Genomic DNA, 17394 nt, shown 5'->3' on the forward strand with positions numbered 1-17394 from the left:
GGTCCTGTGTCTCCAGGGCTCATGAGACAGATTTTATAACCAAAATAGTCCGCTTATACGGTCCGTTTCCTTGACGAAATAAGATTTTAATAATCCGACCTATTTCGTCCCACATCGAAGATGAAATGAGGAATTTTATACAAATGTAAGAACATGCCAACATGCTTTTCAGTGTTCATTTTTAAAATCTTCTTGACGTATATGATGGCCGTAAAGAGCATAAATCACACAGAGGAGCTTTCTATCTATAACCATGGGTTCCAATTGCAATTGTGGTACTGACAATACCAAGATACTTGGTCTTTGCTTGATATTATAGAGGTAAAGAATACAAGGGTTGGCTTCAAATAAAGTACTCATGTCCTAAATTTTAAGGCTGTTCCTTTAACTGATGGTTCCTATATATCCATTATATCATTTAGCCCATTGACCTTTTATACGTAGACCTATATACAGGTGCATGTCTCCAAAAGATAGGATTTCATAGACAACTGGGGGTCTCTAAGCCAATGTCTCCCCAATTCCTACGTAATAAGTTAAACGTCAAGGACAGTTTGCTATGATTGAGCTCCACTTACGAGTTTGATAGCTCTAAGACACCAAGTCTATGCTTAATGTTTGTCGAGGTAAAGAATGGAAGGTCTCGCTTTAAACCACTAACTCGTGTCCCGAAGCCAAACGCTTGAATTCTTTCACTGATCACCCTCCTTGCATTCATTGTTTCCCCTACACTATTCCCCATATACCTAGGAGATCCTGATCTGTTTGCCATGGACGCGTACAACTGCGCAAGTCGCGCGTTGACGCGCGTAATGCTCGAGTATAAAAGGCCTGCCCCTCCCCAATTGAACTCTCCTTCCTTCTTCATCCTTCACCTCTATCCTCTTGTGAGATTATCATCCTCAGCTTCTTGAGTCAGCAAGTATGATCGTCATCTCCATTTCATCAAAGCCTTCATCTAATATCATCATCCACAGATGTCCCACTATGTCCTGAGGTCCCAAAGGGTATGTCTTATTACACTACTAAAAGCTTTACCTTACCAACCTAACTGGTGGAAAGCGGATCTCCCGGAACTCCTAAGTGGACCCAACCCATCCTCTTGTTTATCGTGCAGCAGGTCCCTATCGGGACCTCCACCGACTTGGAGACGTATGTTTACTACCTATCTAACGATATTTGTGGTGCATTATGCTAACTTGAAATCACGAGTAGCTAATCTCCGCAAAAGCCGAAACAAAAGCTCTCTATTAGCTCAGACCCTCCGAATCTCCATCATACACAACCACAAGTATGTTTACTACCTATCTGACGATATTTGTGGTGCATTATGCTAACTTGAAATCACGAGTAGTGCTATCGGCAAAAGCCGAAACAAGGCGAAAACAGTCGATGGACATTAATGGTGGCCTCGAAGCAATTCGTGGCTACTACTTAAGTGGAACTTAGCATCAAAAATATGTTTATTGCCACTTCCTCTAGATACTTGTAGGGCATTCCACTACTTAGATATGTAGGAACGATAAGGCGGAGATAAAGCGAAAGCAGTCCATAGACATTAAAGGCGGCCTTAAGGAGATTCATGGTTACTACTGAAGCGGGACTTAGCATTCAGAAGCATGTTGATCTATCTTCATACAGTGATGGGCGTTTTATGTTTGACTTGCTAAATGGAGATCTCCGAGTCAGGGAGGATCATTCAAGACATGATGAAGATCAATGGAGCTGGCAGTGGGTTGGGTATGCTCATTACGGTACTATGACACAATAGAGGCCTTCGATGGGATAACTTAACAACGAATATCACTTTCAGTAAAACATTATTGTGTAGTATAGCATAGACGGTGTTAGATATGAGGCTAGGAGAGATGAAGTAAGGAAACATGAACTGGTTTGCGGTTTACGATGAAGATGAAACCCGGACCGCCAAAACCTGCAATTTGTTCGGTATGAAACTGCTCGGCATGCTGGCTATGCAAGTTGGAAGCCTCACTATTCATGGTGTCGCGGGCGAGGACACTGAAGCTGCGGAGAATGCCCGGATGGTTGAGATGCAGCAACATCGGTGGGCGATGGAGTTTGTGTAGAACGATATGAAAGACGGGCAATTCTCGATGGTTCTTGTGTCGCTTCTATTCCAAGGGGATGGCTATGGCTGCATTTCAGACAGTGCTTGGGATATTTGCAATATTGCAAGCCTACCCCTTTGGATTCCCTTCCCCATTCCGATGAGAGCGACAGCGATTGGTCTGCTATTTTGTTCGAGGAGCAAGCGTGAGAGCGTTTCTCCATGGTTCTCCTTTATCTCGTGGTGTCACTTTCCCGGGTATTTCACTGTTTCTATGATGCTGAAATTTCGAGGATTTTCTCGGTTTCTGTCAGTCTTATGATACCAAGATGTCTGCTTATTCTTTTGCATTTACGATACCTTTTGTTCTCTGTTTAGCGGTGCACAAATTTTTCGGTTGACTGAAATGAAATTGTGATTTGTTCTTTGGATATCCAAATTGTAGAAGAATAGTCAAGCAACCTTGGAAGTCAGATGAAAACGGTGGGGAGGAAAGTGAAAAACGTGCCCTAAAAAGTTACCTTAGTTTGAATAAACGAGCACAAACATAGTAGACGGAGAGACGAAACAGATATCCACCAACACGATCAGACCGAACGGGAGTCGTAAACCGGATGAAGAACCCTGAGTAGGAGGCTGTATAAAACTTGTGGGGAACATATCGTAGCGTCAAGTCTATATACGATGTCTATTAGCTTTCCATTTCCCCCCAGCCTTTACTATACGATCATACGACCCTGCACCAAGCTCACTTCCCACACCATATCTCTAGAGGTACTTGGCAGCGTGAAATTAGAGGACTAGCATATCGCTACTAAGAAGCAGCTGCTTCTAAGGATTACGATGTGAAGCATTACGACTGAGAATATTACAAATACATATGTTAGACGTGAAAAAATAGTAATTAATATATTTCCCTTATAGAGATCTCGAGTATTAGTAGTGCAACCGAGTTTATATATACATCATGCACCATCTCACAGCAAACGGATAGCGGCATATACCGTGTAACAACACCCGAAGTGTAATGCAAGGTCATTCGGAACGAACACCTCTTACCGCAACGTCCCAAATCAAACAGGACTCTTCACAGCCTTCTCCCCTTCCAAGGAAACATCAACAGACACCGGGACCGGCGCAGGAGGCGCAACAGGCTTGGGCGGAGCAGGCGCGATCCAAAACGCAGGATACCGACGATGCAAATTATTAAACAGCAGCGCGCAAACCATGAGCATAACAGAAGACAACAGGACAACAGGCAAGAAGTACCAAGAAAGTCTCCAGATCTCCGGGCTGGTAGCTGGGAGCAAGGCTGTCGCGCCAGCAGGCGGGTGCGTAGTGCCGGTCAACTGCATAACGACAATAGCAATAGCGGTTGAGAGCGAAGCGGCCAGCCAGCGCAGGGACTCGAAGCGCGTCTGGTCGGGCATCAGACTAAACAATTTCGTGATGCAGATGCCGATTAAGGCGCTGAAGAAGTGGCCGAAGATTAGAGCGCGCGGTTGTGCGAGTGGGCTTTCGATTGCGCCGAAGACCAGGACTGCGGATGCACCCTTTTTTTTTTGTGAGTCAATGTAGATATTTCGGTGAGATTCATTTGATGTGGCGTGGAACTTACGTAGGAGGCGACTATCCCTGGCACATTGCGCTCGGTGAAGTAGTCGGAGTAGTTGAAAATTGCTTGTACGACTGATAGACCACAGAATGAGGTTATGAAGGACCAGAGAGCGACTTGGTATGTAGAGAGTGGCTTCACGGGCTCTGGGCGATAGCCAAGCCAGTGGCTGATCCACCGGGGAAGACGGGCGAGACGCGGAGTGGCCATGGGATGAGACCCGCAGTCGGTTTTGGAAGATTAGAGTTATTAATGATTTATAGAGGAGACCAAGAGGAAGAAAACAAAATATTGCATGACATTTAAAGGCGCTAGGATGGTTTTGGAGAGTTGGGGGAAGAAAAAAATTGGAGAAAATCGGGCGTGCGGAGGAATGAGCAGAACCAATTTTTATGACACATCGCTATACGGCGCAATTATATACACGGATGCTCCCAGCACAACACACCTATCATTACAGAAATTTACACTCTTTATACATACTGGTCGTCCAACAGGTCGCGGCTGACGATATGCGACTCGCCTAATGTGCCCTTCATCACGAGCACCAGGTCATCCACGGCGGCCAGGAATTTGAGGTATGCGCTGATGGCGACGCAGAACCGGCGGTACTCTTCGTCGCGAATCAAATCCTTGCTCAGAATAATATCCACATGGTGCGACATCCAGTAATTGTGGCAACGGTTGAGTAGTGGCGTTGGCAGCACCTCGGGTAGAGGGTCACCCGTCTTCAGTGACTGTTCAACCACGCCTAAAACAGCCATGACATCGCCGATATTGTGGTGGTCAAGAAGACCAGCCTGACGAGCTAGTCGGCTCTGCAGGTGTTCTGGCAGCGAAGCAGATAGGTATAGTAGGCGAGCGATGTTCTGGTTGAGTTCCTGGCACAGCGCTTTCACCTGGCCAAGACGCTCGCTGTCAAATGGCGAGCTGGAAAATTCAAAGCGCAGCAATGCGATGGGCCCGTCCAGTGCGGCGAGAGTCTCTGCGACGTTTAGAGCCAGCTTCTCTGCGGCCAGGCCTTCTTCGCGCCCTTGTCCCCAGCAGGATAAGAGGAGCGCGTAGTGGTCCGACAGCAAGCGGATGGAATTAGAAAGGGACTTGCAAACGTGGCCCGATGCGGATGGTGGACGAGGGAAGAGCTGCACAATCAGTGCCGCTGCCGAGCCGATAAGAACAAGGACAAGTCGTCGCCAGAAAACATCATATCCCCAACCGGGATTGCCGTAAGCTGGGATGTGCCTGGGAAGTGTGTCAGTCATGTTGCTCCCCGCAAAGTAGTACAATTTACTTACGTATCCTCGTAACTGTAACCAACAACCAAAATGCAAGTTGCACCAGCCATCATCATAGCTTGAAGCATAGCGGGGGGCGCGAAGATACGTCCCCACATGAGAATCGTGAGCACAACAGCCATGATGGCAGCAAGACCATACGGGTTACCCTCGCCGTGGCCTGAGCCAATATACCACGCAACTAAACCAAGGACGCCGCCAACAATGGTACCAACGGCTCGACAGAGAAGGGAGAAGGTGAAGTCGGCCATGTATATGACCAGTGTGGTCTGCCCCATGATGAGGGCCCATAGACCTTTCTCGCGGTAATAGAAACCCGCAGTGTGAGGAATTGCAGCAGGGATAGCGAGAGCAATCGTGACAGCCACCATGCGCATTGCGTAAAGACCTTCCGGGTTGATAAACCAATGATAGGTGCCAATGATGGCGCGTCCGAAGCGGCTGCCACGGTTGACACGATACCCTCTACTGATGCGAAGATGCTGCTGTGCCGCTTTGGACTGCGTCTCTTCCACTTCAGGGTCGATAACTGGGTTATGAGCGGCGATTACAGGCGCCACGGCATTCTTTCGACGAATCCAGTTGACTGCATATCGCAAGCCCTTGGGTAACCACAGACGGATCTTCTGGCGTGCCCCCAGGAGAGCAACAAGCTGTCCAAGGACCCGCTCCCACCCATCGACGACACCGAGCACCTGCTCTTCGAATATCATCCCCATTGTGATACCTCTAACTCTGGGCAATGATGATTCGTCCAAAGTCCTGAGCATGCCTTTTTCGTCGAAGATCTCTGCATGTGTTTGAATCAGACGTTCAGTGGTCTCCGTCGCAAACGACGTGCGCAGGGCTTGAAGATTCTGCAGCGCGGTCTGACTACGCTCGTGCAATTGACTGAGATGTTCCTTGGAAGGGCGACCGAACCAACGCTTGTTAACAGTGTGAATGGACTCCGCAACGATCTCGACAGCTTCCTGGCATGCCGGGAGGATATCCTTGCTGGACTCGCGCAATACGTCGATAGTTTCTGACCGCATGGATTCATGTTCTGGGCTTCGTAGTGCTTGTACCAAATTAACACTCTCCATCAGCTGGCGCATGCCGACCTCCCGTGAACGCTTTTTCTCATTTCCATCAACTTGTGAATCGGAATCAGAATCACGATCCGCAGTGAGCTGGTGCAATTTTTCCAGCTTCGCGTATCCCCCGAGGCGGGCGAGGTGAACTTCCAGAAGGGACAGACTACTCATCAAAGCCTGGCGTATTGGTTTCTTCATGCTCTTGATGTCTTCTGCACCCCACCAACCAACTGAGAAGTCCAATGGTAAAAAGCCCATGGCCGGCTTGAGAGCCTTGTAAGCAGCAATGGACTTCATTTTGATCTTTTGCAGATCCGCCATATCCAAGTCCTCACCTTTCAGAAGACTGTTCTCCGTGGCATCCAGAGGCCCTTTGAGTAACCGCACCAGCCCCTCCATGCCATCAAGCACGACATGGGAGGTAGATCGAGGGAAGAAGATAAAATGGGAGACCAGGCCCAAGCCAATTCCAATAGCGGCAGGCTCGATCAGAACCTTAGGGATGGTACCGCTGAAAGATGGAAGCAGCGGGCCAATAGTCAGAGTAACGTCGATGATGATGATTGAGAAAATCTGCAACAGAATGAATTTGGGGTTCGTCGCCCGAAGACGGGACTGTACAAAAGGGTTAGTGTCACGATGATTACGCTGGGGCTAAGAACTCTCACAATTAAATATATGAACAGACAGATCAGGCAATAATAGACAGCTGTTACACGAGCATCAAGCATCCAGCCGGTGTAGACAAGTTGCTGCTGGACAGCTGCCACAGGCTGTCCAGTGGAATTGGCCTGGCTGTATGCGGCCTGTCCCAGGGCTTGAAGCTTGGCCTGGGTCTCAGCCGCCGGTCTCGCTGCCATAGCAGCCTTCATGGCGACGACACCCCAGGCCCAGCCCAAGGCCATGCCAAGGACGAGGGTCAAAGTTCCTAAAAGGAAAATGAAAACAATGCCGGTCGGAGGTACCATGAAAAGTACCAGACTGATAACAGCGGGATTAGCAAACCAATACCGAAAGGAGATATATGGATACACTCACGTTGCAAAGAACGTCGCGGTACCAATGACGGTTAGGGACGGCGTGATAAAGATCAACAGCGACGCGACCCACGCAGCTAGTGAGCAACGGAATAGCACCTTAAGATCGCGGGCATTGAAATGATCAAGCCATCCTGGTAGCTTCCTTCCGGCCTTGGGAGCCGGCACTGCCTTTGCGGGTGAGGGAGACCCCTCCCCGTTAGAGCCGAGCGGGGAGGCCTCCGGCCGGGCGTCTCGCTGAGAAGGTTCCGTTTCAGTCATTCCAACATGAACCAAGAAAATGGGATTATCAGGAGGATAATTTAGCTAAAGACTGAAAGGGTTGGATATAATTGGGCATTCCTAGCGCTGAAAGGGGAGGGAATGAGGAGACGAGATTTTATCCGTCTTCGACCAACACAACGGGCGAAAACAACCTCAGGGACGATCGGCACTATTGACAGGATTATTTCAATAATCACATGTAAATATCAATTTTATTTATTTTTAACGATTCTACATTTTGTAACTAGCTAGGACGAATAAGGGGCAAATCAACAGAGAAAAAACGACATGGAAATACCACCAAAAACACTACCAAATGACAAGGCCGTATACTTAAGCGGTCATTATTTAGTTAGTCGGATCTTACTCTCTCCCGTACATGATCGACATCTAGCCTACTGCTTACTGTCTTGGATCGGTGTTAAATCCTGCATACGCTCTTATGCCATGCATTATCATGATGAGACTTGGCGCTTGGCCGCGTGGGTGCGGAAGCGGAAATTGCGAGAAAATCCAAGCCTTGGCGTTGACAGCTTGTCTCAGTCCATAGGGCCAATGGCACTGCACCCGTTAGGTAATTGTGAGATAATTCTACGATGTATATCAGTTTCAGCTCCGACTATTGAACGCCTCTCCCAGATTGGGCTTGTTTGAGCCGAGAGAAGATAAGGAAAGGAGATTGATGGGAGTGTGTACGGAGTAGCCCTATTATTGAGGAGGCTACGGAGAAATAAACCGAGAGCCCTCGGATGTATCAATTAATAACCTTAATCTATGGCTGCATTGTTCGTGTCGAATAAGAATCCGCTAATAGTGCTAATAGTGTGTTTCCTCGATGAGACCTCGGGAGCTGAATTTGTATTATGGCCTGATCATTCAGGTGTCAGTTGATTGTTGCAGCATCTTCTGAACGTGAACCACATGCTCTTTGATTTTCAAATATCCCTCGTCCAGCGATGATTCAAACTTGATCATCCCATTATGATCAGATTCAACAAAAACATGTGACGAATTATCCTGTGGTGAGAACGACGCAGTCTTGTTCAAAGAAAACCAACATAACTAGTATAAGCAAATAGTCCACGACTGGCTGGTTATAATGCTCTTACCTGGTCCAATGTGCCCCTTACTGATAGAGAGTCGGAGCTTTCATGCACAAATAAAGTCCAAAACTGTTGACTGATTGACGGGTAACTCTGTAATGTAGTCACCAACCAGTGTGCTTCCTTATAAATATCGCTAGACTCCTGCTCAGATCCTTTAGCATTAGCTAAGTAGCTTTGCAGTCCAATGAGCCTTGAATCTAGCTCTGGTGTGCCCATGAAAATTGCCCCGCGAGTTGAGAGTCTGACGCTGCGAAGGTCCGTGGTAGGGGTTGAGTCGGCATAAAGCAGGGCCTGGCACTGATCAAAGACAATTCTCTTTTTGCATAGAATTGATAACCTTACACTTTTGACTATAGTTCCCCCGAGACTATGTGCAACAAATATAATCGGACGATCGACTGTCTGTGCTGTCTCTGTCAGTGCTAATTCTTGTTGTCTTGTTGGGTCAGTTGAGTACGTGCGTTGGTTGATGACCTTATTTCCCACAAGTCGCGGACTAGCTGCTCAGATACTTCCTGTTGGGATAATGTCTCATGGTTGTTTTCCGCGGTGGGTAAACTATAGCCCCAGGACAGGACTCGAGTGTCGGGTATATCACATGGAAGCAGATCATGGAGCCAGTTTACCCCATTGGCTGCCGTCCATGAAGTTTCGCGGTGGCCATTCAGACCATGGACAGAGATGATGCTGTGTTAATTATTAATTATCGGAATGTCTGATAGAAATGGCTTGTACAAACTCGACTGTTGGGCTGAGCCCGTCATGCAGCACCTTCAAGCCAGTCTCCTCGTCTAGTGGAAGTGAAGGCTGTAGATACTATTGGTACATCGACAAAACAAGATGCAGCACTCTCATTATATAGGGTTCTTACTGTCCTCGCGATATTCGATTCGCCCTGTTTGAATGGAAAGCAGCATGGCCACGGCATAGTTCACGGAAAATCTGCGGTGTTGAAGGTGCGGGGTAAAATATGGCTGGGAAAACAACATTGACCAAAATGGTATCAGCCTGAGTGTTTTGTTGGAAATTACAGGGCCACAAAGCCGCAAGGTTAATGTTGTAGGGTACGTGGGAAAATTGAAGGTAGATTGGTCTATTGTATACTACTACACTTAACGATGACACGGTGAATGGGATGCACCACACGCTCAACTGAGACCTTTTACTATTATCACGACCTTTTACTATTATCACCTATGTGCGTTGCTTGCCGCCGACGCCACGTCATGGACTTTTAAATCTCACTAGTATCAGATGACCTTTCCCCATGTGCATAGTTCACTCCTACTCTTCTTCCTTTCCCACACCTCTTTACAGAGCTCTGTCACATAGTACAATGCCACTCTGTACAGCGTTTCATTATCTCGTTTACATTGTAGAGCTTATCATGGACGAACGAAAGCGGCACAGGAGCTGTATCGCAGCTCCACTCGTGCATAAGCGCCGGCCAGCGGGTGAAGTCGGCCTTGAGGTAGCGCCACTTCCCCTTTGGGGCTTCAGCCGCACGGTTCGGGAACAAAGAAAGTGAAGCAAGAAACGTGGCAGACGTGCAGCCAGTAGATTGCGGCGGTGCTGCAAGAGCCTTGTTTTACGCAGCGCTGGCTCATTTAAGCGCTGTCTACTCCATCTGGGAAATTCACCCTCACTGCAGCGATTGCCTAAATCAACCCTACGGCGCCAAATTCCAACAACTTGAAATGAATGGTTAGCTGAGGGGATTGCGAGTGCCTTGTCTCATCTGGCGCTGCAAGCCGTCCAAGTAGACGGATCATCCTTTGCCAATCAACCCAGACAGGAGTATGAGCCTGGTGAATCTGTGTGCGAGGTATGGTTGTCTATGATTAGCAACAAGAAGATGGCGCTGGGTTATAAAAGGGGTGTACCTGCTGTGTCTGACATTTTCCATGTGTCTCTAGACTCGTAACAACTGATATTGTACTCTTGCCTCTATTGTACCTAGCCTCTGTCGACTACACGCAGTCCACCATCTATTAGTACCAGCCTACACCCCATTACGGCAAAGACAACATGTCCAGCGCACAGAGTGATTGGTGTGCGGTCTTCAACCCCTCCTTCGACACCGCAGCATTCGACCCTCTCGACCCGCCGAAGCGCTATCACGAAGGCATCTTTGTCGAAGACAATCCCATAACCAAGGATGGAATAATGTTCCACGTCACGGGCGACATCATCGCCCCAAGCGGCATGCGTTTTGAAATGAAGGAAGGGTATGCAGCGGAGGTCTCCGCCCATCTACACAGCTACCCGCAGATTGGGTGGGTTCCACGGGCGGATTTCAGATCAGGAAGAATCGAGGCTATGTTGAGGGCTCTGCCGACGCCGTCTAAGCAGCAGGGATTGAACTTCTGGGGGAAGGGCCCGGCATCTGGTTACCATGAGTATATCTGGACCAAAGAAAATGGGGAACCGTATGGGCCTGGGGAGCAGCGGCGACCGATCTTTAAGTGTAATGAATGGACGCATCAGCTGGCCATCCCCGCGTTGACTAATGCTGGCATTCTGCGCACTACGCGCTCCTAGAGACGTGTACTAGGTTCTGGTTTGCTTCAGGTCTATGGATGTCTGGATGTAAGGCGGGAGAAGATGTTTCGGATATTTATTACTCAATTTTTGTCATCAAATTGATTGGCTAGCGGACTTGTTTTGTCAACACAAGACGCCTATTTGTATTATCTATAAGCTCTTGAAATGTCACAGACCAGTATCCTTTTCCAGCATCCGCATTACGGCCTGTTCCGCTGGCCAAACCTCAAGGAATTGCTGGATTCTTAAACACCAGTCAGTATCCCAGTACATGAATGCAATCGGGGAGGATGCAACAAAGAACTCCCAGTATTGAGGATACCACCCAGCGTCCGCCCAGTCTAACATCACAACATCAAACGACCGTCCCCCCTGCGCATTGCGACCGCTACTATTTTCTGCGACCATAATGTTTTTCTGCTGGACGTCTCCGTGCGTCAGCGTCGGCCGATGCCCCTTGAGGAGACTCGGCAGATATTCTTCGTAGTAGCGGACCTTATAGTCCGGCCTCTGATTCCGTTCAATGTACACGCGGTAATTCCCAACAATGCCCGCGACGAAGTTTGCTTCCCCAATATAGGGTCCTAAGGATCTCGGCAAGCCGCCCCTCTGGTTATGAAACATGTAGTGGTGGAGACAGCCGCCATCCAGGCCGCCATAGAAATCGGGCTTGGGACACGGAACCTGTCGGAGATTATCGAATATCTGCCGGAGTTTATCGGTAATATCGTCTTTCTCGTCCTCGGTCAATGATGGCCAAATTGCGTCCAGCGGCTCGCCGGGGATGCGCTGCATGACCAGGAACGTTTCAAACGTCTCAGGGTCCTTATACATAGCGTACAGTCGGGGCGCTGGAATTGTGGGGAGATGGCGCTCGAGAAATAGCAGGACCTGGCCCTCGTATTCTTTGACGCCGCCGCCGAATTTCACCACAATCTCGTCATTTATTGCGACTACCTTGTATACGCGATCCAAGAGAATATTTGTGCAAGCACGGATTTCATCATTGCTCGGTAAGGGGGATTTAGGAAGCGAGTTGCTGGTAAAAGGCAGCGGTTCTGGTTGCCAGACCATTGCGAGGGGCTTGAGTGTGTGTGCGCTGGTGAGGGGTAAGGAGTTGGAAGAAGGTCGTGGGCGGCTACAACAATCTGTTTACAACCCACGTGGTGGCCCATGAACAGGCCTGTGGCTGTTATCACATGACCAGTACCTGCGGCCATGCTGCTGTGGCGGTGCATTGAACATTCACCACTGTCACATGGAGGCTCCCGCTCGCTACTCTGCCTATGAGACAGGGGCCACAACTCAGGTCTGACTTTAGGATTCGGAGTATATTCCATTCGGACTGCTTCTATTCCACCTCCTCGCTATCGTAGGCGACCCCACATAGACAATCTAATGAGCCTTCTGGGCTGGCCAGGACAGGAGCGGTTGGATTATTGGGTCGGCGAGAATATGTGGCTAGAGAAAGTTAGTAGACGGTAGATATTCTGAGTCGCTGCTGACAATCTCTTACGGGTAGGCAGAATTAACTCGAGAGATTTCAGTGCAGTCGTTGTGTCGTGTCTTCCACCAGGTATTTGCATATCTATTGGAAAAGACGACAGGGCTGACTCGGCCGTGTGAGGTGCCTCTTCAGGGCCCCTAATTTTAACCAGTGTGCGGCTTGCGCTAGCGATTACCTAGACTTCGCATTACTTCCAATCTGCCTTCGAGTCTGTTAAGGTCGGCGCTCGAGCACATTTCGGTCGTTCCGAATAAAAGATCTTGTCATGCTCCGTTTAAGAATATCTAGATCCTTAGATACCATTTTTAAGAAGTCTTTTGCAGTCCAAGTAAGGATTTAGAGCATTTAGACAATCGGCTATAGGTTGATATGCGATTCGATGTGACTTGAAGTCCACTAACCCAGTCGATTTATATGAAAATCTGCATCTCTCTCTGTAGTGGCACTTGGCACGCTGAAAGTACAGATAGGGTGCGTCTTGCTAATTGCACTTCCTAAGGCCGTTAGAACCTCGGTTGACCGCATTGCCGCTGTATCGCCAATATCAGCGGTAAGCCTTCATGGCAAAGTGGTAACACAAGATCGATTATAGAAGGACCAGCCCTTGTGGTCATTAAAGCAACACAAATATCTCTAGGAGGACTAGTTGCTTATATGGATGGTTTCAGTTTGATGAAAAGCTTTACCCTGCGGTTCTCCGGCCCCCTACGACTAACTATAGGGTAATTAGGATAATAACCCGCGGATAAAGGTTCCGCGCTATATCAAGGCCTGAGGCAAAGAAAATAAATGCCTAGGATCTCAGGCCCAAAGTTTGAATTCTTGGAACCCTATCCGGCGCATCACGTGGCATCCTTCCATACGCATACAGCTTTCATTGCGTCTCAAATTATTGGTACCTGGGAGAAAACACAATTGAGTGGGCATCATGCTTATTGGTGCAATATGCCAACAAGCCTTGAGATGACATGAAGCCAACCAATCAATGTCGCATAATTCGCCTTCTCTTGCGATTATGGCAAAGAAGAAAAAGTTAGTCAATCGCCTCCCATAAAAGTGGAGAGAGGCCGAACTCCGGGCGATGAAGCCCAATGAGGCTCCCCACTGTGGAGAACAAATCGGCGTTACAGGGCCGATGTCGTGCTTGGACGCGACTGAATAATTTTGGAAGAAAAAGGGAGCTGTTTCCCACCTAACCCGCTTTGATCATTTCCCAAGTCTCCGGGGTATAATCTACGGGGAAGACTTGGCCCGGATGACCACCACCACACACGACAACATGGACAAGTCCGGCTTCCACAATAACAATGTCCAGCCGGCTCCAGGCGCAGATTTTGAAGAATACGATGTGAATCCCAAGGCGGAGTTTGAGCTCAATGTCGGCGGTCGTGCGGCCTTGCAGCGTCGCCTGCGCAATTATCAGGTCACCATGATTGGCTTCTGCAGCGGTATCGGCACTGGTTTGTTCGTGGGAACTGGCGCTGCCTACGCCAAAGCTGGCCCCGCTGGCTTGCTGCTCGCGTATATTGTTGTGGGAGGGGTTTTGTGGTGTGTCATGCAAAGTATCGCCGAACTCGCAACGCTTTTCCCGACTGCTGGATCTTTCCCTCACTGGGCGACTCGATTTATTGACCCAGCTGTTGGTTTCTCACTCGCTATTTCATACGGATACTGTTACACAATCGCCATCGCGTCGGAAGTCTCGGCCGCCGCGGTTATTGTTTCATATTGGACGGATATAACGCCTGCCGTGGTGATCACTGTTGGATTGGTGCTTATTTTGGCTATCAATTTGATGAGTGTGCGATTTTATGGTGAAACCGAAGTCTTTGGAGGTGCTGTCAAGGTTCTTTGCTTCCTTGGCTTGGTTGTCGTCTCCATTGTCATTACTGCAGGCGGCGGTCCTCAGGGCGACGCCATTGGATTCCGCTACTGGAATAACCCCGGGCCGTGGACAAACTTCAACGGTATCACCGGTCCAACAGGCCACTTCCTCGGTTTCCTGTCGTCGTTCGTCAACGCCTCGTTCAGCTTCATTGGTGTCGAGACTGTCGTTATTACTGCATCCGAATCGGTTGATCCTCATCGTGCTATTCCCAAGGCCGCCCGCCGTGTGACCTACCGCATTGCATTCTTCTATATTCTCGGAGCCCTTCTCATCGGCATGATCGTGGACCCAAGAGCCGCAGGCCTTGTCTCCGGCTCTGAGAATGCGAACAGCTCGCCCTTCGTCATTGCCATCACTAACGCCGGCATCAATGCTCTCCCCTCTATCGTGAACGCATGCATTCTCATCGCCGCGTGGTCCGCCGGTAACTCATACTGCTGGGTCGGGTCGCGCATGATTGTCGCCATGACTACAGACCACCAGTTGCCCCAGATCTTCGGGCGCGTGAACAAGAATGGTGTGCCATACGTGGCAGTTATTACCGCCTGGCTCTTTGGGCCCCTGGCGTACCTGAGTCTCGGCAGCGGTGGTGCAGCGCAGGCATTCAGCTGGCTTCTGAACCTGAGCACTGTTGCCGGTTTGATTGCCTGGGCAACTCTTTGCTTCTGCTATATTCGTTTCTTTGCTGCAATGAAGAGGCAAAATGTGAGCCGAGACACCCTCCCATGGAAGGCACCTTTTCAACCTTATGCCGCTTGGGTGGGCTTTATCGGTTCCACTATAATTACTCTGGTTGCTGGTTTCCCCGTGTTCTTGAAGGGCAACTGGAATACGTCGGACTTTGTTGCGTCGTACATTGGTATCCCCATTTTCATCGTTCCGATCATTTGCTGGAAGCTCTGGCATCGCACCAAGGTTAGTCCAGTCCCCTCTTATTCTTTTTTCTTTCTCACAAAGATTTGCTAACATGTTGAATGCACAGTTTGAGCGTGCTGCCAATATCGACTTGTGGTCGGGCCGTCTCTTAGATGGGGAGATCATGCCGGTTGAAAACCCGCATAACAATGCGTGGACGAAGTTCACCGATTGGCTCTTTTAAACGACTTTATGATGTATAAATATTTGCATGCCTAGCTGGCTATTCAACATTAGCGACAACATTAGCGATGTACAATATCTCATTCCAATCAATCTGCATTTACAACACCATTTGTGTTCCGCTTAAATTTTCTATTGAGTCTTGAATTGCTGTCCAAGTTTCTTGATATCGTGGTGGGAAGCTTTGCAGCACCCGCCCACAAGGAACGAAGTGAAATGGCCCTTTCGGTATGCTTCATTGACCACTTGGGCCAACTGCTCCTCCCAAGGTCGCTAAATTTTCAAGTCAGCATAATTGTACCTGAGTACTCTAACATTCCCACCAGAGAGTAATACTCACATTAGCACTCAAATTGTCACCCAACCCATCCCGTTTCTCCCAAACCTGCGTCGTAGTATTGTACACCTCCCCATTCGTCCCATCAGGATACAACACCAAACTCGGCGGAGCAGATACCTGCCCCTCCGCAACAACCTCCGCAACAGCGCGACCAAACAAATCAACAAGCCCAGCAAGCTTATGCATCTTAGTACAATTGATCCCAACCCCCAAGGAACATCCCCACCCTCCATTGACGCAACAGCAGCCCGCACAACCTCCTCCACCGAACTCCCATCAGGCAAGAGATCATCATCGCGCGGGAAAACACAAGCAATCCAAAACGGCACACGGAAAGCAGAAGCGCGAATCGCCCTCCTCACAGCCCGAACCTCATCAAGCCGCGGCAAAGTCTCAAACGCAACATACCGCACCCGCGACACAAGCTCCCCATCCGCCTCAGCAAACATCCGCAGCCGATCCAAGTGCCACAAATACAACGACTCCTCGGAGTCATGCTCGGCATCGTATGCACCGCTATACTCCTGTCCTGGGATCATGCATGCGCCGTAAGGACCAAGGCTGAGCGCGACGCTTGCGCTCTCGCGCACTTTCGCTTGCTCGGCGATGTCCACGGCTTTCTGTAGGAAAGGTCCCACTGCGCTGCGCAGGATCCCGTCTGGGAATTGGGCGGTTTTGGTGCGTGCAAAACCCTCAGCGGAAACTTGGTAGGTTGCTGTTAGGAGGATGTCTACTCCTGCGACGCCGAAGTCGCGTTGGCATGCTTGCAGTGTTGCTGGGTCGCTGACTAGCAGGTGTGAGGCCCAGAGTGGGGTTGTTTTGGAATCGAATTTGATGTTGTATAGATCGCCCAGGGAGGTGCCCAGACCTCCGTCTAGGATTTGGATTGTTGCCATTATGTGTATTTTGGGGATTTAGGTGGTTTATGGAGGTAAGTGGGGGTTTTGGTGTTTGATACAGTCCTAAACGGGGCGATTTGCCGGGGTTACATAATCGCTTTGGGCCGGCCTCGGGGGTATAAAAAGTCAATCTGGGAGGAGTTGAGAAGTGGGTATTAGACTAAATGTGGACCATGTTCCCAGATACTGGGGGTTTGTGTCTCTCTGATAGAGTAAAAGATATTAAATATCATTTTTGTATATTGACAGCATTGTCTCACCGTGGAGCTCTACCTAGGTACTATGCAGACAAAATACAGCTGACTGTCTGAGTAGCCCTCCCGAGGTCCCTACCTAGGTATGTAGGGCAAGATTTCAAGTTTGGGAAGGTACGACTGTTGTCGTGTTTAGGAAGGCACGCGTGTTCTTGGGGGTATAAAAAGACTTCCACCTTTCTCCCTCTTCTCTTCTTCCTTTTTCCTCTCCCCAACCCTCTCGACCACAATGTCTCTCCGTAGCCCCCAGAGACAGCGTAGGCGGAGGGTTCCCGGCACTTGGTGCTTATATCTACGGAGATGTCAACATTACCATTGTCGAGATCTGCCGTATGCCGGTGCGCACCCTGATCAAACTCCAGTTCTCGTGCGAGCCCTTGCATAAAGTCATGGCTGAGTATTT

At 49.1% G+C, this 17394-nt stretch overlaps 7 protein-coding genes across 7 annotated transcripts; 3 read left to right on the forward strand and 4 right to left on the reverse strand.

Annotated features, from left to right (window-relative positions):
* Window positions 1-1883: 1883 nt before the first annotated feature.
* Window positions 1884-2087, forward strand: N7525_004861 (uncharacterized protein; the record flags this gene model as incomplete). Its single annotated transcript, XM_061213196.1, has 1 exon — window positions 1884-2087. The coding sequence occupies one exon, from the start codon at window positions 1884-1886 to the stop codon at window positions 2085-2087; it is 204 nt and encodes a 67-aa protein (XP_061070217.1).
* A 1054-nt stretch (window positions 2088-3141) lies between these two features.
* On the reverse strand, window positions 3142-3893 carry N7525_004862 (HPP family protein; the record flags this gene model as incomplete). The annotated part of the gene is made up of 2 exons (XM_002565387.2): window positions 3142-3621; window positions 3687-3893. 2 exons carry the CDS (start codon window positions 3891-3893, stop codon window positions 3142-3144), a joined length of 687 nt encoding a protein of 228 aa, XP_002565433.1.
* A 263-nt stretch (window positions 3894-4156) lies between these two features.
* Window positions 4157-7352, reverse strand: N7525_004863 (uncharacterized protein; the record flags this gene model as incomplete). The annotated part of the gene is made up of 4 exons (XM_002565386.1): window positions 4157-4925; window positions 4979-6669; window positions 6723-7035; window positions 7093-7352. 4 exons carry the CDS (start codon window positions 7350-7352, stop codon window positions 4157-4159), a joined length of 3033 nt encoding a protein of 1010 aa, XP_002565432.1.
* Window positions 7353-10489: 3137 nt separating this feature from the next.
* Window positions 10490-11002, forward strand: N7525_004864 (uncharacterized protein; the record flags this gene model as incomplete). Its single annotated transcript, XM_002565384.1, has 1 exon — window positions 10490-11002. One exon carries the CDS (start codon window positions 10490-10492, stop codon window positions 11000-11002), a length of 513 nt encoding a protein of 170 aa, XP_002565430.1.
* Window positions 11003-11173: 171 nt separating this feature from the next.
* On the reverse strand, window positions 11174-12079 carry N7525_004865 (aminoglycoside phosphotransferase family protein; the record flags this gene model as incomplete). Its single annotated transcript, XM_061213197.1, has 1 exon — window positions 11174-12079. One exon carries the CDS (start codon window positions 12077-12079, stop codon window positions 11174-11176), a length of 906 nt encoding a protein of 301 aa, XP_061070218.1.
* A 1688-nt stretch (window positions 12080-13767) lies between these two features.
* Window positions 13768-15499, forward strand: N7525_004866 (putative amino acid permease; the record flags this gene model as incomplete). The annotated part of the gene is made up of 2 exons (XM_002565382.2): window positions 13768-15315; window positions 15383-15499. The coding sequence occupies 2 exons, from the start codon at window positions 13768-13770 to the stop codon at window positions 15497-15499; spliced, it is 1665 nt and encodes a 554-aa protein (XP_002565428.2).
* A 131-nt stretch (window positions 15500-15630) lies between these two features.
* On the reverse strand, window positions 15631-16734 carry N7525_004867 (homocysteine S-methyltransferase family protein; the record flags this gene model as incomplete). Its single annotated transcript, XM_061213198.1, has 3 exons — window positions 15631-15771; window positions 15839-16015; window positions 16057-16734. 3 exons carry the CDS (start codon window positions 16732-16734, stop codon window positions 15631-15633), a joined length of 996 nt encoding a protein of 331 aa, XP_061070219.1.
* Window positions 16735-17394: the final 660 nt, after the last annotated feature.

Source organism: Penicillium rubens (assembly GCF_028828025.1).
Source record: "Penicillium rubens strain IBT 27055 chromosome Unknown utg000002l_segment0_segment0, whole genome shotgun sequence".
Classification (NCBI taxonomy): domain Eukaryota; kingdom Fungi; phylum Ascomycota; class Eurotiomycetes; order Eurotiales; family Aspergillaceae; genus Penicillium; species Penicillium rubens.